The following is a 20,391-nucleotide window of genomic DNA, read 5'->3' on the forward strand; positions in this document are numbered from 1 at the left end:
CGTATCACGTTTATAAAAACAATGTTCAGTTGTGAAGTTGTATCCCGTTATACATACAATATATAGAGCGTTATTTGTAATCAATTGTATCTCAATCTCTTCTTCTAGCCAAGCGTCCCGTTCCACATTTCGATTTTTGCTTTAAAGGGGGAGGGGGATGTTGTGTTGTTGTATCTCTCTTTTTACAAATCAAATTCGTCGATTGGCGTTTTAAAGTTTGTATCTTGTGTTGCCACCATCGGTGAATTTTGCATCTTTTTTGTTGTGTATCCTCTCTCTTGTCGTTGTTAAATTATATTTTGATGTTGATTTTTTTCATTTGTTAAATTTTGTTTGTTGCTGTTTCATGATACATTTGAGATCACAAACATTTACATTTATTTTTTTTTTTTTTTGATTTCTTTTTTGTTTTCTGGCTTTTATTTAAAAAAGTTTGAAATTTCAGTTTAAATAATTTTTTTTTTGTTTTCTTTTTTTTTTACAATTTTTATTTTTTAGATTTTTTTTATATAGATTTGTTTAGCAAGTCATTGACGGGTTCATCTGGGTCCATAATGTTCCTTTTGTTGTTGGGATGTTGTGATTGTTTCGGTTACGATTGCACTTTTAACAACATTTTCAGATTGTGCGTATCAAAGTCATCCAGCAGATTGCGTTTCGATGACTTAACCATGTAACCGCCGCCAGCGCTGCCACTCAGCTGCTGCAACTTGGACGCACTGCACCGCTCTCCGCCGGCGCGAAGCAACAAACTCTGCAAGGCGGGACCAGCACTGCTGGCCACCAACTTCTCCTCGGACTTGGACAATGTTGTCCAGTGCTGCGGTGGCTTGGGCAAAGCCGTTGGTGCTGGTGCATCGAAGCACTTGCTGCCCGCAAAATGCGTCAGTGCGGTGGGTATGAGTGGCTGGTGCTGGGGCGAGATCTTGCCGCCCACACCAACGAATGTGGTCGTTGGACTCCTGCGCTGCTTGCGCGCTGAACCACCTACGCTTGCTGCTCCTCCTCCTCCTCCTGCTGCCAGTGGCGAGAAGCCACCGCCCAAAATGGTTGCCGGCGATTGTCGCACCATTATTATTGGTGTTGTTGTTGCCGATTGGGGCGAACGACCGCCACCGCTACGTCTGCAGTTGTTAGCAAAGAAGAAACCACCGCCGCCGCCGTTGCCGACGCTGCCACCATTCATTTGGGACTGTGGCGACTGTCGCTGATTACGACTACGCTGGCCACCTGCGGATTGGCTCTGCGTGCGCTGCAGTCCGCGATTGTTGGGAGTGCACTGCATGGGCGAGGAGATGATCAAAGCATGCTGCTGGAAGTAGTTTGTACTGCTGGCAATACTGTTGGAATGTGCATTTACCGAGGATGATGATATTGGTGTTGTTGGCTCTATTGTTGTTGTTGTTGATGTAACGGAGGAGTTGGGTGGTGATGATGGTGATGGTGGTGGACTGGCAGAGCCCTTTTTCAAGCGTGAGGACTTTGTTGCTGATGCTGTTGTCATTTTAATGTTGTTTCTAACACTATTGTGCGAGTATGTCATATTAATTTCTTGCTTTCCTCGGACTCTCTACCAACAAAAACAAAGCTCAACGCCGTGTTTGATTTTTCCTATTCTCAAACTGAGCTTAACTCAAAGCGCACTCGCTCTCTTTCCTTTGCTCGTTAAAATTTCTGCTTTTGCCTTTTTTGTTTTGGTTTTTTGGTTATTCGCTAAATTAATGCTTAACGTTAAATATCACACGCACTTAAAATCAATTTTTGTTTTCTTATTTGTTGATAACAAACTCGAACTTGCTACGTTGCCGTCTTCGTTGTTGTTGTTGTTCACGTCGTCGTCGTCTGCTCTTTGGTTTTTTTGTTGTTGACGATGCCACAAAAACAGCTTTTATTCTCTCTCTCTCTTTCAATCTCTGCTGCTCTCTGCTTCTTCTCTCTATCGCAACCTCAACCTCTTGGTAAAAGCGACGAACGGGCGGCTGCTCACGTAGTACGTTTTGTTTTGCTTATTTTTTGTTTTTCTCTTTTCCAGCTGCTGCGTTCGGTTTGTGTCTCGTTTAAATATGTACAGAGTTAGTTAATATATAGTTATATAGTTTAACTTTATGTATTGTTTATCAGTCTGTTGATTTATCTCTTTTTAGGCTATACTCCTTTCCGTCTCTACTTTTGCAAAATATGTTTTCTTTTTTTGCCTTTGCGTCGTCGCGTAGCTGCTAATCCAAACCGGCCCGGTCCTGCAAGCGAATCGGAAAAGAAAGCAAACAAAAATGTTGAGCATAAGGAATAGGATAAGAGCTAAATACATGGCGAATGGCAAACTTAACAAAGGCGAATAAGTATGTACATAAACAAGCAAGAAAACATACATACATATGTATGTATGTACGTAGAAATAAATGTGTAAAGCAGAATTTAGTTTGCATATTTACATACACACATGCATATGTACATACATATATATGCACGTACATGTTTCTGTGTTCTACTTACGTCAAACACAGTACATTTTTAATCGTTCTTAATGCATACATGCATTCATACATATGTACATATGTAAGCAGCGTAGAGATTTGTTGTCTGCTTTTTAAAAAATATATGTATTTTATAGGTTTGCCTTACTGTGACGCGTTTAAAAAGACGTCAAAAAACGTGTATCAATGAATCAACATACATTCATATGTACATATATTTTTACATACATATTTATATGTACTTATTGTCACCCTCACACAGCTATCTAATAAATTACACAACATACATACACATATATTTATATGTATGTATGTTTGTATGTATACCAATACAATTGCGACTTACTTTTGAATTGTAAACCTTTGTCACACGGCTGTATGTTATGTTGCTGTGTGTGTGTGTGTTGTGTTGCAGCTGCTATCCCGCTCGCTCGCGTACTCAATAGTATGGGAGTGAAGAAGATGACTGTATGTATGTCGCAGTTATTGATTGCTTTGTAGCCGCGGGGGGTTTTCTTTGCCACTTTTGTTATACTGATTATTACAAATAATTTGCATTTGTTTTATGGATATTAAGAGTTGCCTTGTTTTCACTGTTGCCAGCTTAATAAAAATTTTGTGATTTTTACGGAAATTAAATTGTTTTTTATTTTATTGTTATGTGCTTTTATGGTTGTGTTTGTACGTATATTTATTTGTATGTATGTAAAATCACTTTCAAAATGGCGACGGGATGTTTGCTTAAAGGGATTGCTTAAAGCTTTCTCCTCTCACTTACAGACGAAAGGCTAAAAAAATCACACTATTTAACTGATTCGGGTTTAACGTTTATTCTTTGTTTGCTTTGTAGTTCTTCTAGCAAAGTACATGAAGACCATGGGCAATCGCAGTCCAAAAACCAGCCACACAAATAAAACTTTTTTGCTTTGCGTTTTGTTTCTCCGTAGCCGATTCTCTTGCTTTTCGTTTGCGGTCTCGCTCCACTCCGTTGTACTTTGACGCGTATTAATATATTAAACGTTACACAAGTATTTTAATTATATCACTTAAATTAAACACATTTACAATATATAATTACATATATATTTTTTTTTATTTTGCAGAAATTTTAATCAATATTTAACTTTTTCTTCTTAACTTCTTCTTGCGCATCGGTACGCTTTCCTCGAATTTTCCACCATGACTATTTTATCGTTACCGAAAAATTAAGTGCTAAAGCGGAAACTCTATCGCTTATGGTCGTTTTTGTTATCGGTAGAATTGTCAAGCCTTCGATGGCACTATCGATAGTTGATCTTAAGGTACAACCATCGATTGATCTTTTTACTTCATGAAAATACACAAAAGCCGTATATATTTCCTTATTTATATACATAGTTTTTTTGTTTAAGAAAAGAAACTATACTATATAGCACAACCAATTCATTTTGTTATCTAATAAAGTAAATATAAATTTTCATATAATATTTAGTCGATATTCAAACTATTGCGACTATTCGGTGCTGAGCACCATCGATGGGCTGACAACTCTAATCTGTATGAGTCGAGCTCCTACATGATTATATGTTATCGAGTTTGTTTCGACTGACAATAAGACTGTTTCGCAAAATCTGTTCCGATTGATTTTGAATATTTAAATTCTTATATTTTGGCGAACAACTTCGCAATTATCTCATGGGGTAGAATTGGACCAAATAATACAATAAGAGTATTTGATTGTGTTTAGTCACAGCAGCTACATTAATTGTGTATTCTTTAACACTTTTGATTTATTTTGTTGTCCTTTTCCCGTTGCCCAATGTCTGTGACTCCTTCTTTTTTGTACTTATTCGATTTTTTTTTTTAATATTACAGCAATGACTAACAAGTGCATTCTAATTAAATAGCAATTCGAATAGCAATATCTAAACAACGAAAACAAGAATTATCTACTTCTAATAATTATGTGAGCTCTCAATCCGGCAGATTTTGTTAGTTGCAGAGCCGGGAACCCCGAATATTTTTAGCTATTTACACAAATAACAGAAGGGACTGACAACCAATTGGCCGGTAGATACCACATTTTTAAGTTCAAACGTATCCCGCCCTTTTACATTGGCTACTTCTCGTCGTTCCAGCCCTGATATCTAATTGGATATTCTGTGCTGAATAAAAAACATCGAAAGTGGTGCATGAAATACCGATAGTGAAGTTTTTCCTCGCTAGGAGTAAAAGAGAGCAGCAGCGGAGTGCCGTATAGTCATCTCCCTTCTCTATTTTTATTTTCATTGTGAATTTTACGGTTAAAGCGTGCGGACGTCATTATTCTTCGCGGCCAGTGAAAAAAAGAATTATTTTTAATAGTATGTTTGGTTATTGATAAGGTTAAACTTTGGAGAAAAGCATAAAAAAATATAGAAAAAATTGTATAGTGTAGTTATTGTTTTAAGACTTGAAATATAGAAAAAATTGTATAGTGTAGTTATTGTTTTAAGACTTGAGTGTTGACTTGTTTCTTCGCGTGTGTTTGTGTTTGGTTTAAAAATAAAACAACAAGTACATACATTTCGTATCTTCGTATAAACTATAACAGGAAGCAGCAGCAGAACAGAAGGTCTGCTGTGCTCTGGTCCGGGCGTTTCGTTTGCGTGTATAAAAGGTAAATACTATATAAAGCATTCATGGATGTACATACATACATACACTTTTATGCATATATAAGTATACATATGTAAGAGTAGAGATAAAGCGAATGGCAGGCAACGTCGGTGCCTTATAAATTTTTAAACAATTTTTTTTCTTTATTGGACCGTACCACATACACACAGGCAAGCATAAACTCACACACGTGTGGGCAGTATGTTGCTGTTCTTGCACTCCTGTTTCTTATTGTTTTTCTTTTTCTTGCTGGCTGTGCATGTCGCAGTTGCAGTTGGTCGCCGTCGTCGTCGTCTTGCGTTGTCAATTCCTGGAAAAATCATAAAAACAAAGCAAAAGAATTTTTTCGAAACAGCAGAAGCAACAAGCACCACAGCGAATATATTAGCTCCCCCTTTTGGCTCTTTGGTAACTTGCTATCCCTTTCTGGCTCTCACACAGCCACACACATTTGCTACTCTAGCTTTCTTGCTCAACATTTTATCTTTTCCTTTTGCACTGGTCTTCGTTCAATTTCAATGTGTGTTGCTGCGCACACGTTCTCGCTGACCGAACCGAACCCGGCAGCCTTTTTACCATATTTGACAAATTACTTTACTTTTGACTCGACGTCATGTATTTACTCTGTTAGTCGGAGAGCACTATAATATTGCTTTCGCGCTGACTAGCTTGTTGTTACACCTTTACATTGACTAAGTTGCAGCGCAATTAAATCCCAATAGAACGAGAGGGACAGACTGAGAGAGAAAGAGAGGGCGAAAAGGCGGGAAAGAGCAAGAGAGCTTGCGTGTAGGAGGAGGGTAGCAAAGTAATGTGCTTATCAAACTTTAACCACAAAAAGCGCAGTTCGTCGTGCAAACATACAAATGTATGTGTGTGTATTTAACAGTGATGCCAAATTTTATGGAGCAAATTTTAAAAAATTTGAAATTGTATATATTTTTTTATTATTTTTATTAATTAATTGAAATTCAATATGATTTTGATTATTGTTATGATTTTTAGAGTAATTGATACTGTGTGCTAAATTTATTTGTTGAAAGCCCTATTAAATTATTTTTTGATAATTCTTGCATTTAAAATATTCGTTTGCATAATCTACAAAAGGAAATTAAATAAATTAGCTTTGCAAAAAAAAATTGTTTTATTTTTATTTAAAAATTAGAGTCAGAAAATTTAAAAAATTAGTTTTGAAGCTAGGTAATTATTTATTTTTATCAAGAAATTATTTTCCAAGTTTTATTTTTTCTAAACTAAACTTATAAATATTTTTTTTGAGTATTTCTTTTCTATATTTTTTACAATTTGAAAACAATAAACACGAGAGACGACAAAATTTTTGATTTCTCAGCACTATCTGCATATGTATGTATGTATTTGCAAAAGTACGTACTATATTATTTATGTTATGTATGTCAATCAATCAGAGTTGCCGCTGGCCTGACTGCAGAATATACAACAGTTGAAAAAACAATAGCCAGATGCTGTTTATGTGTGTGAGTTTGCTTGATAAATAAAATATATTATACATATATACATAAACTTAAGTATCGATACCTATACATGTATATATTATGTATATATGTGTATAATTGTAAGGCCATAACAAAGAAAATGTCAACGTTACAATTAGTTTAATTACTATTAATTAAATCGCATTGTAGGCTATACTATATTAAAATATATTTAAGGGAAGTAACTGCGCAACTGAGAGGGTTAACATGTATGTATTTTTTTTTGTATTTTCAAAAAGGCAGTGCATACTCATCATACACACCTACGTATTTATAGACACGTGTGTGTGTGTGTAAATATTCAAAAGCTCAGGTACAAACAAAAAGCAAACGCTTATTATACATACTTCATGAGCGTAATAACAAATAGAAGCCGAAGCCACAAGGAAATAGAAAATACGCACATACAAATATTTGTGTTTTGCTTTTAGTTGAATAATAAGCATACGTTTAAAATTATAAAGGAATATGCAACCACCAAATTTTGGGCTGATTCATTAGCAAAAAGCTCTTGTATGTTATTCACACAAATGTGCATATAATTATTTGCAGTGGTCTCTTCAAAACGCTCTAATTAACATTTTTAACGAAAACAAAATCATAGCCTGATCACAAGTAATGATGTATAAATTTTATAGGCAAATATGCTTAAAAAATTATATATTTAATTATTCATTTGTTAATAAATAAGGCAGCACACACAAAAAAAACAAACGCGTTAAAATTGGACGCAGCCAACTTTTCAATACACTTTAAGCATAGAACTGCAATAAATGCACTCAAAATTTATTTCAATTTTAGTTCAATGGCAATTTGAATTGCATTTTTGAATTGTTTTATGTTAAAGCACATAAAGAATTATTAAATGCAATTTCTTTTGTTAACAAGGTAAATTCTGCTGCAAATTAGTTGGTCGTATTATCAGTGCGAATTGTTAGATAAGGAAATAGAAATTGAAAACTTTCCACGAAGCCATAAAGTATTTCAGTTTTCTAACTAATTTTTTGCTACATATATGTAAAATATATGTTGATATGAATTGCTTTCTCACTCTTTCTCTGTAGAATGTTCTTCATTTTATTATGCATATGTTTGTAAACTTTAATTGTTATATGTGCCTTTGAGGCATCGTCGTTGCTTCTTTCGACAAATTATCGTCTGCTGTTTGTTTAGGAAGCGAAACTGTTTACCTAGCTCCACTCCAAAGATGTAGACACACATATGTGTGTGTGTGTGTGTGTGTGTGTGTGCATACATATGCATAAACGTGTAGCGTGTGTCTTTTTCTTTCATTGCCTTTTTGCCATTTGTTTATCTTACTCGTTGTGCGATATTTTAACTATAATACACACATGTATACCAAAATAATAATAAGAAATTTAATCGATGCATTTTTAAGTTATATTTTTTAATAAAATAAATATAAATTTAAATTTATAGATACATTCTCGATATAAAATATATAGTCTTTGCAATAACAGCGAGAAACTAAGATATTGTTAGTGCTGTCTAATTGTTTAGAACTTAAGCATTGCTAAAATTATTATTGTTATACACTACTACTTAAGCTAGAACAAATTCTTATCTACAGTTGTGTCTGTCTTGCTATTAAAGTCTATAAGCTTCGTAGACTGACTTGCTCAGAGACCATTATTCATAATCTAAAAATGCAATCGAGTTTATTATTTACACATACATACATACATATGCATCTTGGTCTGTCTGTCGTGTGTGGGTTGAAATATATTTTCGAGCTTGTTTGTTTGTTGCTCACAAATGAACATTCATGTGTATATGTATGTTATTATATATATGTATATACATGCATATATGTATATTTGTTTTGATGCGCTGCTCTTTTGGATTTTCCCAGCACAGCGGAGCGGCTTCAATTGTACTCAAACGTTCAATTGTATGCAAAGTCAAATGCAAAAGCAATTGAGACATAGCAAAAGCAAAAGTTGTTTAACTAGTTTTGCCGTTTTCATGGTTTGTACGTTTGCAAATTTCTTTGCTCTCGCCGCTTTTCAAGGTTAAGCTTTGTGCTAGATTTTCCGGCACTGGAAAGTTACGTCTCAAGGTCATGATCACCTAATGAGACGAAGATCAATTGATAACAGTAAAGAAAACTTTTCATTGATTTTAAATAGTAGCATAAGTTTTGCTTGCTATTTGTTGTTACATAATACGTTTCAATAATTACTGCATTAATTATTTGATAGTTTTTTTTTTGTATTTAATTAAATTTTTTAGCTGCTGCAGCATCACAACTAATTTGACCTTTAAAAAAAATAGATGTGCTGCAAATTTGCAGATAATGTTAAAGGTTTTGTCTTATCAGTTTCTTTGGAAATGTTGCAGTAAACATTTCCTAGGAGAAATGTGCATAATTTATGTTTTTTTATATGTAAAAAACACACCCCTTTTTGAAAAGTTTAAAATAAATAAGATAAGCTATACAAGTTTTAAGCTTTTTGCTACTATTCAAGCAATTGTGGGAAAGAAACGTCAGTAAACAATATATATATCAGATAAAATTTAAATCATCTGAATTTGAATTTGAATTTTTAGATTGAGTTAATTGCTTATTTAAAATTGATTTAATTCAAACTTAATATTTTAGTTTTGAAATCAAAAAAAATTTATAAATTTTGTTCTTGATTTTAAGACTTTAATCCATAAGTTTGTTTTTTTAATTTCTTTAGCTAATGAGTGTACAATATTTTCAACTGTTTCTTTAGGTTATCTCTCTTGAGTTTGAGGGATAGTAAGAGATAACTTGAGTGAAAAGCAAGCACATTAAGTATTTGTAGCAAAATCGAGTAACATTTGTTATTATTATATGTAAATTAAGTACGTAAGAATTTCGAACCTGTTGCTGAATATAAAATCAACTTATTTTATGAATTCACAATTAATTCAGGCGACATTGAATTTGTTGCTTATCTGTTGAAAGTAATAAAAACTTTCGAGCGTCATTCAAAATTTTAAAACTCTGTTATCAATACGCATTTTTGCCGAAATTCTTTAGAAATATTTAATTAATTCCAAAAAAATCTATTAAATTCAACATTTTGAAAGGCTTTAACCTAATAACCTTAACCTTAAAGTAATAAACCTAAACGGGATGGCAACTTGAAATTTTTGCAGACTATCAGACTAAACTTAAAGCATTCTTATACGCTTGGCTTGTGCTAGTTTCTATTTGCACATAAGTATATAGCATATGGTAGAGTTATCAAGGACGCACTATTTAATTATAATGCGTGATGCGTATTGCTTTTGTTAATAATACAGCTAACAATCTGGTTCAGCTCTAATTTTCATTCAAGTATTAGCATAAATTTTACATTAAATTGTTACAGAGAAATATGAAATTATATAACGAGCAGAACTGAACGAACACATGTGTTTTTTATTGTTTTAGTTATAGTTTACAGTTTGAGCTAGTCAGAGCTCATAATATATATTAATGAATAACGAATTGGAAAAGCGTAACTGTTAGAATTGAAACCAATTCGTGTTCGAATTATCGCTTGTTCGTTTATCGCGAAAAATAAACTTAAATAGATTATAATTTTTGCTGAAAAGCGTATGAGTGTGATTGTAGTTACTGTAGATAGATAAACAGCTATAAGCGCTTATACTAAATCACAATATGTTGTATTAAAATCAATAAGTTAAGCTGTGAAATATTTGTTGCTAATTTTGTATGTATTTTTTTTTTGAGTGTAGTTCAAAGTCTGCGCAGACAAAGTTGCCACAGTCTAATGCTGATGTATAGCTCGCTTATGTAATAAATCATTTTAACAATTATTATTTGTTGTTCGTTGCGCTTAGTACTGTGTTTGCTCTGATTATAAACAAGTCAAGTGGACTGGACTGCACTGAGGCGACGCGACATTAGCTCAGGTGACACAGGTGTTGTTGGTGTGGCTAGTATAACGCAAACTAAACAAAGCAATTGATAAACAAACAATGTGATGATATCTAGAACGTTCAATTTACAATGTGTGTGTGTGGCTAGTGGCAGGACTGCTGCTGCATCTATTTTCATTGGAAACAGCTCGTCTAATTTGGTGCATTGTGCACTTGTAATTCAGGAGAAAAGCTTCCAGCTGCAGCTTTCGCTGCATACGCATGTAAAATAGCTTTTGTTCAGACAATGACGCAGCCATCCAGGTAGGATCTGGGCTCAATCAATAATAAGCTCTTTGAATATGCAGTCTGGAGCAGCTGCATTTAGTATATATAGCCAGCTCGCCCGGATATATACTATATAGCTGCATTTGCAGAGCTTTGTATGCTGCTGTTTTCTTCAAAGCAAAGCTTAAACGTTAAATGTGCTTTCAATATTTTCTACTGACGCCGCAGACAACTTGTGGAGCAGCAGCAGCCTTGAACTACTTCAGATTCTATAACCAAGTAAGAAAAGAAAAAATAATGAAAAACGTTGAAATGTTTGAGGTCTCCATAACTACCTGAATGGCTTGCGTTTCGTGATTTTGTTTTTTCTTCTTTCTGGCTCTCTCGTGTGGTCGTTAGCAAGTCGCGCTTAGTTTCGTTAAGGCCAATCAGGTAAAACAATCGTCACCACGGGTCTGACCTGTTTTTGTTTAGTTGTTGTCCCTTTTGTTTGAATCTCTAGACTAGACTAGAGATGAACGTTCCACTTACTAAAACTATCGTAAAACAAATTATTGTGTTTTTCAATAATTTTTGAATTACATTTTTTGCAAGTTCAAATATTTTAATACAACTTAATTGTTTTGTTGTTTGTTTTGTATTTACTATTTTTAAAAAGTTTTAAATTTTTATTATTTTTGTGATTAAGTCAAATCAAATTTATTGTTTTTCTGCAATCTTGGGAAAACATGTTTATATTTTTGATTTATATACTGACTTATATGCAATACTTTGGGCGACAAGGGAATATAAACTTGATAAAGTAGCCATGGGTAACATTAAACTCAAAATACAGATTTGAAGTTGAAAATTTTAATGCGTTGCTACACGAGTTTATCTTCATTTTTGTTGTTGTTGGTGCAACTTAAGTTGTATTTGTTTTTATTTTGATGCTTATCTAATTTTTGTTTTAATTTCTCTTTGTGTGTGTGTGTGTTTTTTTTTGAGCCTACTGGACTGACTGGTTTGGTATGCTCTGAAATGTTTTATTGTATTTATTGTGGCCATTCATATTTGCTACGTGCTCTCTCTCTCACTCTCTTCTAAGACCCTTTTTCTTTAGAACAACGCAAATTAGCGTATTGACCACATTAACAAACAAAGAGCTGTGTTTGTTAGCATTACATTACTTGTGTGTGTGCGTGCATGTGTGTGTGAGGGAGGGGTGAGCACTGCTTGCTTTTGTTCTCAATGTTTGTTTGTTTCTCTAGGCGATCAGGTTTTAGCTTCGGTTACCGCACACGTTTGCTCAGGAACTCCTCGAACTCTTTGATCTGCGAGCATTCAATGCGAATTCGCGAGTAGAATATTATTTTTCACACCTGTCGCTCATATGTGCGTCCTCGCTCTCTCTCTCTCTCTCTCTTCATCGCTCTCATGTTTATTTTCTCACTCTTGTGCCAGTTTTTGCCATTTTTTGCTATTTGCTCATATTGTTATGGTATGTAAATGAAATGTTACTTTGTGTTTTTGTTAATTCCACAGACCACAAGCTAACGTATACAATGGCGCAGCTTGCGGCTTCTGGTAAACATATTCATATTGTATATATTTCATATAGTATATACACGTGTGCTGCAAAATAAGTTTTTGTTTAGAAATGTAGCAAACATTCATATATATATGTATAATAAATATATATATACAAAAATTGGCATTTAAACTTATCAATTGAAACATGCTCTGACCTTTAAGTTTATCAGTGTCGAAACATCCTAAGATTATTTTTTGGGGATTTCTTGCATGATCTTATGCTATTTAAGAGGCAGAATAATACTTTTTAGTTCAGTTAGTACATTTCAGCTGCGGTGTATAGTCTGAAATTAGGTGAGTCTAAGTGAAATACGGGAATATAGACCCTATGCCGAGTTTAAATATTGCAAAAAAGGAAAACAAAGAATTGGAATTGAAGAAATATAAAATTGAAACATGAACTGCTCAGATCTTGTTGCTCATACAGACGAACAGTCAGTTGGACTTGGTTTAAAGCTCTCAAACTATTTGGTCATTTTTACAATATGATTTAGTTGTTATATATAATACGCGCGCTCTCTCACCAGTCACATAAAAAATGCCATTCATAATCTTTTGTCACTTATTTGCTTTTATGTATATGTATTTTATTTATAGTTTTGCTAACCACATAAACCCATATTCATACAATAACATGCTGATTGCTTGCGCATGCGTTTTATGGACAAATCAAGCATCCTGCAATTAGCTTTCTGGGAGTCAGAAGCTGGACCTTGGCCAGGTCAACGCCGCCGCCAGCAACAGGCAGCATGAAAAAAAGCAAACATTTAACACACACAAACACACATAAACACTACTAAAGAGAACAGAGTCGTCTCTCTCGAGCTTTCAAAGATTTAACATAGCATCTCGTCCTTTGCCATATTCATCCCTCACCAAAATACAAGCAATCAAACAAACACAAGAGCACCCACATGAGCAGCATGAGTCTGTGGAAGCGCATCTCGAGCCATGCCGACTGCGAGCAGCGCATGGCGGCCTACTACAATAAGAAGGGTCTCTATGAGTTGCGCCTTTGCTTGGCGCCCTGGATCGAAGACAGAATAATGTGAGTAGTCGTAGTCTGCGATCGAATTGATTGGTTAATGCTGCGATTGACTTATAACTTTTAAATCCCCCACCCCACCCGAAGAGTAGAACAAAAATCGATGGCCCATTCATTTGTGTAAAATCGTTGGATTTAATTTTCAAAAAATATAAAAATTAAAATTTTGTATAAACTTAAAGATTGTAAATACTTTTTGGGGTAATTATGCTGATTGCTTGTCAATAGGGTCATCGATTAAGTACACAGCACTCACTCTAACTTCGCGTTTATGTAGTGTTAATAAATCGTTTAGTCTATACTTTTGCCATTATATACAAAAACTAATTTGCACTTTTTCCCTTTCTTTTATGTAGGTCAGAGCAAATTACACCAAACTCAGCGGAACAATTGGAGCGTGTGGCGCTCAAGTTTAACGAGGATCTACAGCAGAAACTATTGTCGACGCGTGCCAGTGATCAGGCACTCAAGTATCGCATTGTTGAGCTCTGTGCGTTGATTCAACGCACCCCGGCTGTTGAGCTTTATTCACATTTGCGCAGCGGCCTGCAAAAGGAGCTGCAGCTAGCCGCCGAGAAGAGCGCGGATCAATCAATGCCGTTGAATTCATATAATATGAATAATTCAGCCGCAGCGGCTGCCGCCACCGCTGTTGCCATGAACGGTGGCGGTTATATGGATGCCACCGAGCTGATCAATGTTGCTGCACTGGGTGGCACTTCAGCGGTCAATATGGCTGGGCCTGGCTTTTTGCCCAACGTTGGTGCCGGCGCAAATGTTACAAGTCTGGGCCTAAACATGCCCATGGTTACGGCCAAGGTGGAACTGTTTGAGGTACACAATGAGATTCTGCAGGCCTACAATGAGTTTACCACATGCGCCAAAGGCGTCGAGGTGCTTATACAGAGCTATAGCTATATGCTCAGCTCACCCAATACACCCGAGACGGAGACATTCTGCAAGCGTGTAATTGAGCAAAAGAACGCATCGGTGTTGCGGCTGCAGCACAGCCTCATGTCATATGAGAAGCTACATGATCTGGTTATAGCAGAGCTGAACAACTGGCGACGCCAACAGGCGCTCGCCGGCAATGGCGCTCAGTTCAGCGAGAACAGGCTGGATGAGATACAGCGCTGCTTTGACCTGCTCGAAGCGTTTGTCACACTCCTGCTGCAAACTATTAAGGACGCTTTATTACATGTGCGCTTTCCCAACGATCCGGATCGCGAGCTCAACTGTCTGTTCGAGCAGGTGCAGATGTTGCAAAAAAGTCTAGTCCTCTCCGCTTTCATTGTGGACAAACAGCCGCCGCAGGTGATGAAAACCAATACGCGCTTTGCCGCCTCCGTGCGTTGGCTGCTCGGCTCACAATTGGGCATACACAGAAATCCGCCGCAAGTCGAATGCGTCATTATGTCGGGTATATATATAGCCATGGAATACTACTCTCTCTTTGCATCAGTTACTCATGCAGCTTCTTTTTGTTTCCACAGAGCTGCATTCGCAGCGTTTTGTCTCACGTGGCAGCACCATGGATGGCAACTTTGCCGGTCAGTCGTCGGGCGAGATACAGAACTGCACCAGCACCATGGAGTACCAGCAAAGCAATCACGTCTTCTCGGCCAGCTTTCGTAATATGCAATTGAAGAAAATTAAGCGCGCCGAAAAGAAAGGCACCGAGAGTGTTATGGATGAGAAGTTTGCGCTGCTATTCCATGCCACAGCTACAGTCAGTGATTATCAAATACGCGTTTGGACGCTGTCGCTGCCTGTTGTAGTCATTGTTCATGGCAATCAGGAGCCACAGTCTTGGGCAACTATTACCTGGGATAATGCATTCGCTGAAATTGTGCGTGATCCGTTTGTCGTCACCGATCGCGTCACTTGGGGCCAACTGTCTGTGGCGCTCAATACCAAATTTGGTTCCTGCACTCAACGCGCTCTAACCACCGAGAACTTGGAGTTCTTATGTGAGTGTGCAGCTCATATTTTGTAGTCTATATAATATTGTATTTGTACACTTTGCAGATGAGAAATTACAGCGCGATAATATTGCTGGCGAGCGCAATGAATGCATTTCATGGAATCAGTTCTGCAAGGAGCCATTGCCCGATCGTCAGTTTACCTTCTGGGAATGGTTCTTTGCCATTATGAAGCTGACCAAAGATCATTTGCTGTCCATGTGGCGAGCCGGCCGTATTACGGGCTTCATCAACAAGGCCAAAGCCCACGACGATCTCATGCGTGCCACCACTGGCATTGGCACTTTCTTGCTGCGCTTCTCCGACAGCGAATTGGGTGCGTCTAATAATTTCCAAACAGCATGTAAAGTACTTTTTATTAATTCCATTTCTCGCTTTAGGCGGCGTCACCATTGCCTATGTGAATGAGTGTGGCTCAGTCACAATGCTCTCGCCATGGACCGCTCGCGATTTCCAAATACTCAATCTGGCCGATCGCATACGCGACTTGGAAATGCTGCGTTGCCTGCATCCAACCGATGTCAATGTTTTGCCTTTGGATCGTGATTTAGCCTTTGGCGAATTCTACACACAGCGTTCCGGTATGGAAAGAGCTCCTATCCGCTTACAGTGGCAAAGTTTTGTTGACACTTTATGAAAAAAGCTTCTTATCTTGTCTTAGCTACATGTTTACTATTTTCAAATTTCTAAAGGCGCGAATAACAAAGAAAGAAAGTTTTTAAAGCTGTTAGCAAAATAATGAAAAGATAAAACCAAAACGTCTGCTAAATTTTCAAATTCTTACATACCCACAAAAAATTGTTGTAAATCTTATAAAAATCTGTAATTCCAAATTCTGAACTTTTAAAAATTGCTTAAAATTACCCCATTGCTGTCTCCTTAAACAATAATAGCTAAACATTTTCTGATGGGAAACCATTAAGTAAATTTCTACGAATTTCTTCCATATATTTTATGCTCTACATCTGTTAACTTATAAATTGAAAGTTTAATCCTAATCTTACAAATTGACCTTTGACCTTCCCGAAGTGTTTGAGCATTTTAATACACTAGTTGATATAAACACAATTTTTCAGTTAGTGGAAGGATCTAAACAAATTTATTTATTTTAAAAAGTTAAAATGTAAAATCGATGCTATTATTTATTTTACAACTGTTTGCATATATTTTTATAAAGAATCAAATAATAATGTTTTTTATTTTTTAACCCTACAGAGGCCACACCCCGCGTCGATGGCTACGTACCCAGCACGATACGAGTTCAGGTGCGCACCAGCGGCGATACGGGCTCCATCAGTGGAACGCCGCATCATTCAATGCAGTCGCCTCCACAGGATAGCATGTCACTGGGAAAGTAAGTTAAACACGTTCGGGTTAAATAGCACAAATAATCAATAACATGTCTGGTTACGTATCTTTATATATGAGATGTAATATGAGATGAATCCAAACACACATAGCGGCAATTTTACGTTTGGATTCTAGTTTATTTCGATGAAGACCAAACATTTTCTTCAAGAGTTTAATTAGATAGCAATACTTTGATCTAAAAAAAAAAAAACTACATGGCTTTAAAACGAAGACGAAAAAAGTCAACTTTTGTTATAAGGCAACTAGAGTTAAACACCTATTCTTACATACACTCTCTTCTTTGTTTATTTTCATTTTCTTCCTTTATGCGTATTGATTTGTTGGGCTCTCTTGGTTTTGTGGTGGTGTCGTCCAGTTACTCTCCACAGAGTGGCATCAGTTATAATCCATCAAGCGTCGCAACTACATACTATAACAGAGATGATTCTGATTCAGACGATAGCATTGTCGCTCGTGAGCTTGAACTTTATGTTAACAATCTCGCGCCAGATGATCCCATGCTGGATCAAATAAGTCAAACGATATATTATGCGATCGAAAGTCCAGCATATCCAGTGCCATCGCCCTATAACCAAACGGTGCCATATTGATTGACTCAAAATAAAGTATAACTTGTGCGAGAGCTACTTACCGCAAGGTATTATTGTTCGGAACAATCCTAGCTATAACTATTCACACATATGTACAAATCGTTATCGCAATCGCATTTGACATCTCATACGAGCAAAAAAGCAAAAAAGGGGTTTTGACTGGCGCTCAAAAAAATATCACACTGCACATATTTTCACTCGCCACTTTCCACTCGTCACTCGCTATTTGTGTCTCACCCCTCTCTCTCGCTATTCGCTACTCGCCACTCGCCACCACGTTACATTCATTTATTGATATTCGCCCTTGCCCACTAACTCTCGCCCAACGATTATCGGATTGCCAGATTCAATATTTGTCTTTGTATGCAAAGTTTACTTCAAAGTATTGCTCTCTATTTAAGCTTCTCAATGAATAATTACACACACACACGTACATGCAATAAAACTCAGCTAACCATATTCTATTATATTGTTTCTTCAATCTATTTGTTATTAATGCAGCTTGCAGAATAGCACCATCATGCATCTGTAAATGACTGCAAATTGATAAATTCACATTGAGCAACTTGACAACGTTGAAACGGGGGGGCTATATTAATAATAAAGCAACTAAATATATATTTAACTTTTATTGCATGTGCTTGGCTTATTCCATATATTGATGTTTTCTATTTCAAAATGTTATATGTGTCTTTATAATCATCAATTTTGATGTTAGTCGTTCATACATAGCAAATGAAACTCTAAATGGCATGCAAAAAAAACAAAAAAAAAAAAGAAAATCATACATTAATCCCGCTAGCTAAATTTTAATATTCATCACAATCATTCACTAAACTGTCTATTATATTTTATAAGATTTGAGTTTTGATTTCATTTAATAATTTGATTTATTTGTTTTCAATTTCTTTTCTCTCATCCATTTTTAGTGGTGGTGATTTCCAAATGACGGACTTTGATACGATGCAAAACTTTGTATATAACGAATATAAATAAATATATTAGTATATATGAAATGAAATATATATATTTATGTATTACAAATATATACATATATATTCAAAGTGAAATGTGTAATTGAACCGAGTCAAAAGTAATATTAAACAAAATCATATAAAACGCTTGCAAAAGTGCCGCTAAAATCGACGTCCATTAGATGTTTACAATACGTATCCATGTATATGATCCCACAAATACACACACACAGACACATACACAAAGAAACAAAGTTTTTAACGATCGAACACTTCGACTTTTAATCCAAAATCTTGAACAAGAAAAAGATAGCTAAATATGATATTGATATTTGTTAGACTTGGACTTGCTGGCATGTGTTTTATTTTTGGTATGTATCAATTGTATCAATGAGTAAATTGCAAATGCTATATATTTATTTAATAAACATTATCTGGTTGTGATCTTCTTGTTGGCGATATGATATGCCATCAAGGGGTTAGTTAAATACATACTGTGTTGACATTAAAAAAATATATGTACAAGTGTTTTAACTTCTTATTAAGTTTTCTTCAATGTCAATCTATAAAAGGGATATACTACTAGTTAAAATATATGTACATGTTTAAATGTAAACTTAAATAAATCAATGAATGGTATTAACTATATGTTAGTGTTGCAAAGAGAGGGTTTCAATATTTTAGCTATTTAGCTATTGAAAGACTATTTGTGCTTGAACTGAAATATGAACGGAAATATATACGAATTTACAGATATACGAATATATACACACTTTTACATTTATAGATGTTTTATGTCTATGTATGTGAAATTTACATTTCTCTTTATTGTGTACCTAATGCAAGCAGCTAAAATATGTAGTTGTGAATAGTTCCTTAGTATATTTTACTTTTTACTTATATACTTATTGAATTTACTTTTACAGCATTTGTGAAAACGCCAAATACGAACCAAGAAACAAAAAACGACGAGAGCAATGCATGAAAATCTCTACAACATTTAACACACTGATTGATAATATATATGTATGTGTTTTAAAATAATGAATTGTGTTATTATGCTTTTCCTTTTGATGTAAACAATTTTTTTGATAGAGTTAAAATGCATGTCTTTTGTTTTTAATTTGGATTATAGACACGATATTGTTTTTGAATATCTTTAAAGAAATACTTATGTATAAATATGTACTGTTCGTAATGCTTATTAAAGTTAAATGGATTTAGTTGTAAATTACTATTATTGTTGAATCTAAATTGCAGGTTTTATTATGATTTAAGTGAAACATTATTATTATTAGTTGTAAGTCGAATTAGTTTGAAAAAAAAAAGAAACGTGCTACTGCAACATATTGCAATATTGTATGCTGCATGTGCATAAGAACTTCAATTGTGCTCATTTTAGTTTTTATTTACATACTATGTACGTTATACATATATATCTGAAATGCTTTATGTGAATACAGGTTCATTGGCTTCCATGCTGTAAATGCAAAAATAATAATAAAGAAAAAAACAAACAAAAAACAAAAATAAGATTTCTTTGCTGTACAAAACGATTTCATTGCATTGCAAATGTTTTGAAAGTATTGCTAAAGCATATTAAAAACTCTAATAATTTTTTTATAAACGCCTAAGCTTTTAATGTCAACTGTAAGAATTTGTACATGTTAAGAACCTTTTAAATTTATCAATAAATAAAATAAAATATATAAATGTATAACTAGAGAAAAATTACACACACACATACACGTTTTTAAAAATATTTTTGAGCCGGTTTCTACGCAAATTCAATTTGAGAAACGACTATTTTATATGTGTACTCTACTCGTGTTAATCTTGTAATCTTGTTTTGTCATTTTTGAAATGCTTAAATGTTATAAAAACCACACTTAAAATAATCTGTATACATAATAAACTCTGATATTGGGGGATATATTTTATTGGATTTAAATGGAATGTGTAAGAAATTAAATAAATAAACGAAAAACTATATTATGTTCACAAATGCCAATAAAAAAATCTTGAATTTTAACCTAAATAATGTTATTTTTATTGTAATTTAATTATGGTTGAGAATTTTAGAATG

General features: G+C 34.9%; 2 protein-coding genes across 6 annotated transcripts; one reads left to right on the forward strand and one right to left on the reverse strand.

The window, feature by feature from the left end:
- Window positions 1-481: 481 nt before the first annotated feature.
- Window positions 482-3,530, reverse strand: LOC108604154 (myb-like protein X). Its single transcript, XM_017993477.2, has 2 exons — window positions 2,821-3,530; window positions 482-2,237 (listed from the first exon to the last, which is right to left on the reverse strand). Exon 2 carries the CDS (start codon window positions 1,541-1,543, stop codon window positions 593-595), a length of 951 nt encoding a protein of 316 aa, XP_017848966.1. The 5' UTR covers window positions 1,544-2,237; window positions 2,821-3,530; the 3' UTR covers window positions 482-592.
- A 1,231-nt stretch (window positions 3,531-4,761) lies between these two features.
- On the forward strand, window positions 4,762-19,413 carry LOC108603740 (signal transducer and transcription activator). Of its 5 annotated transcripts, none has more exons than XR_001915317.1 (10): window positions 4,762-5,112; window positions 12,941-13,391; window positions 13,745-14,808; window positions 14,882-15,358; window positions 15,417-15,686; window positions 15,751-15,951; window positions 16,586-16,724; window positions 17,097-17,378; window positions 18,261-18,676; window positions 19,232-19,413. XR_001915317.1 is itself a non-coding variant. In XM_017992797.1 (8 exons), exons 2-8 carry the CDS (start codon window positions 13,258-13,260, stop codon window positions 17,861-17,863), a joined length of 2,316 nt encoding a protein of 771 aa, XP_017848286.1. In that variant the 5' UTR covers window positions 4,762-5,112; window positions 12,941-13,257; the 3' UTR covers window positions 17,864-17,953. The 5 variants fall into 5 exon arrangements, 1 of the variants encoding a protein (XP_017848286.1); XR_001915318.1 differs by having other exon boundaries at window positions 13,231-13,391; XR_001915319.1 differs by lacking the exon at window positions 17,097-17,378.
- Window positions 19,414-20,391: the final 978 nt, after the last annotated feature.

This window comes from Drosophila busckii, chromosome 3R (assembly GCF_011750605.1).
Source record: "Drosophila busckii strain San Diego stock center, stock number 13000-0081.31 chromosome 3R, ASM1175060v1, whole genome shotgun sequence".
In the NCBI taxonomy this organism is placed as follows: domain Eukaryota; kingdom Metazoa; phylum Arthropoda; class Insecta; order Diptera; family Drosophilidae; genus Drosophila; species Drosophila busckii.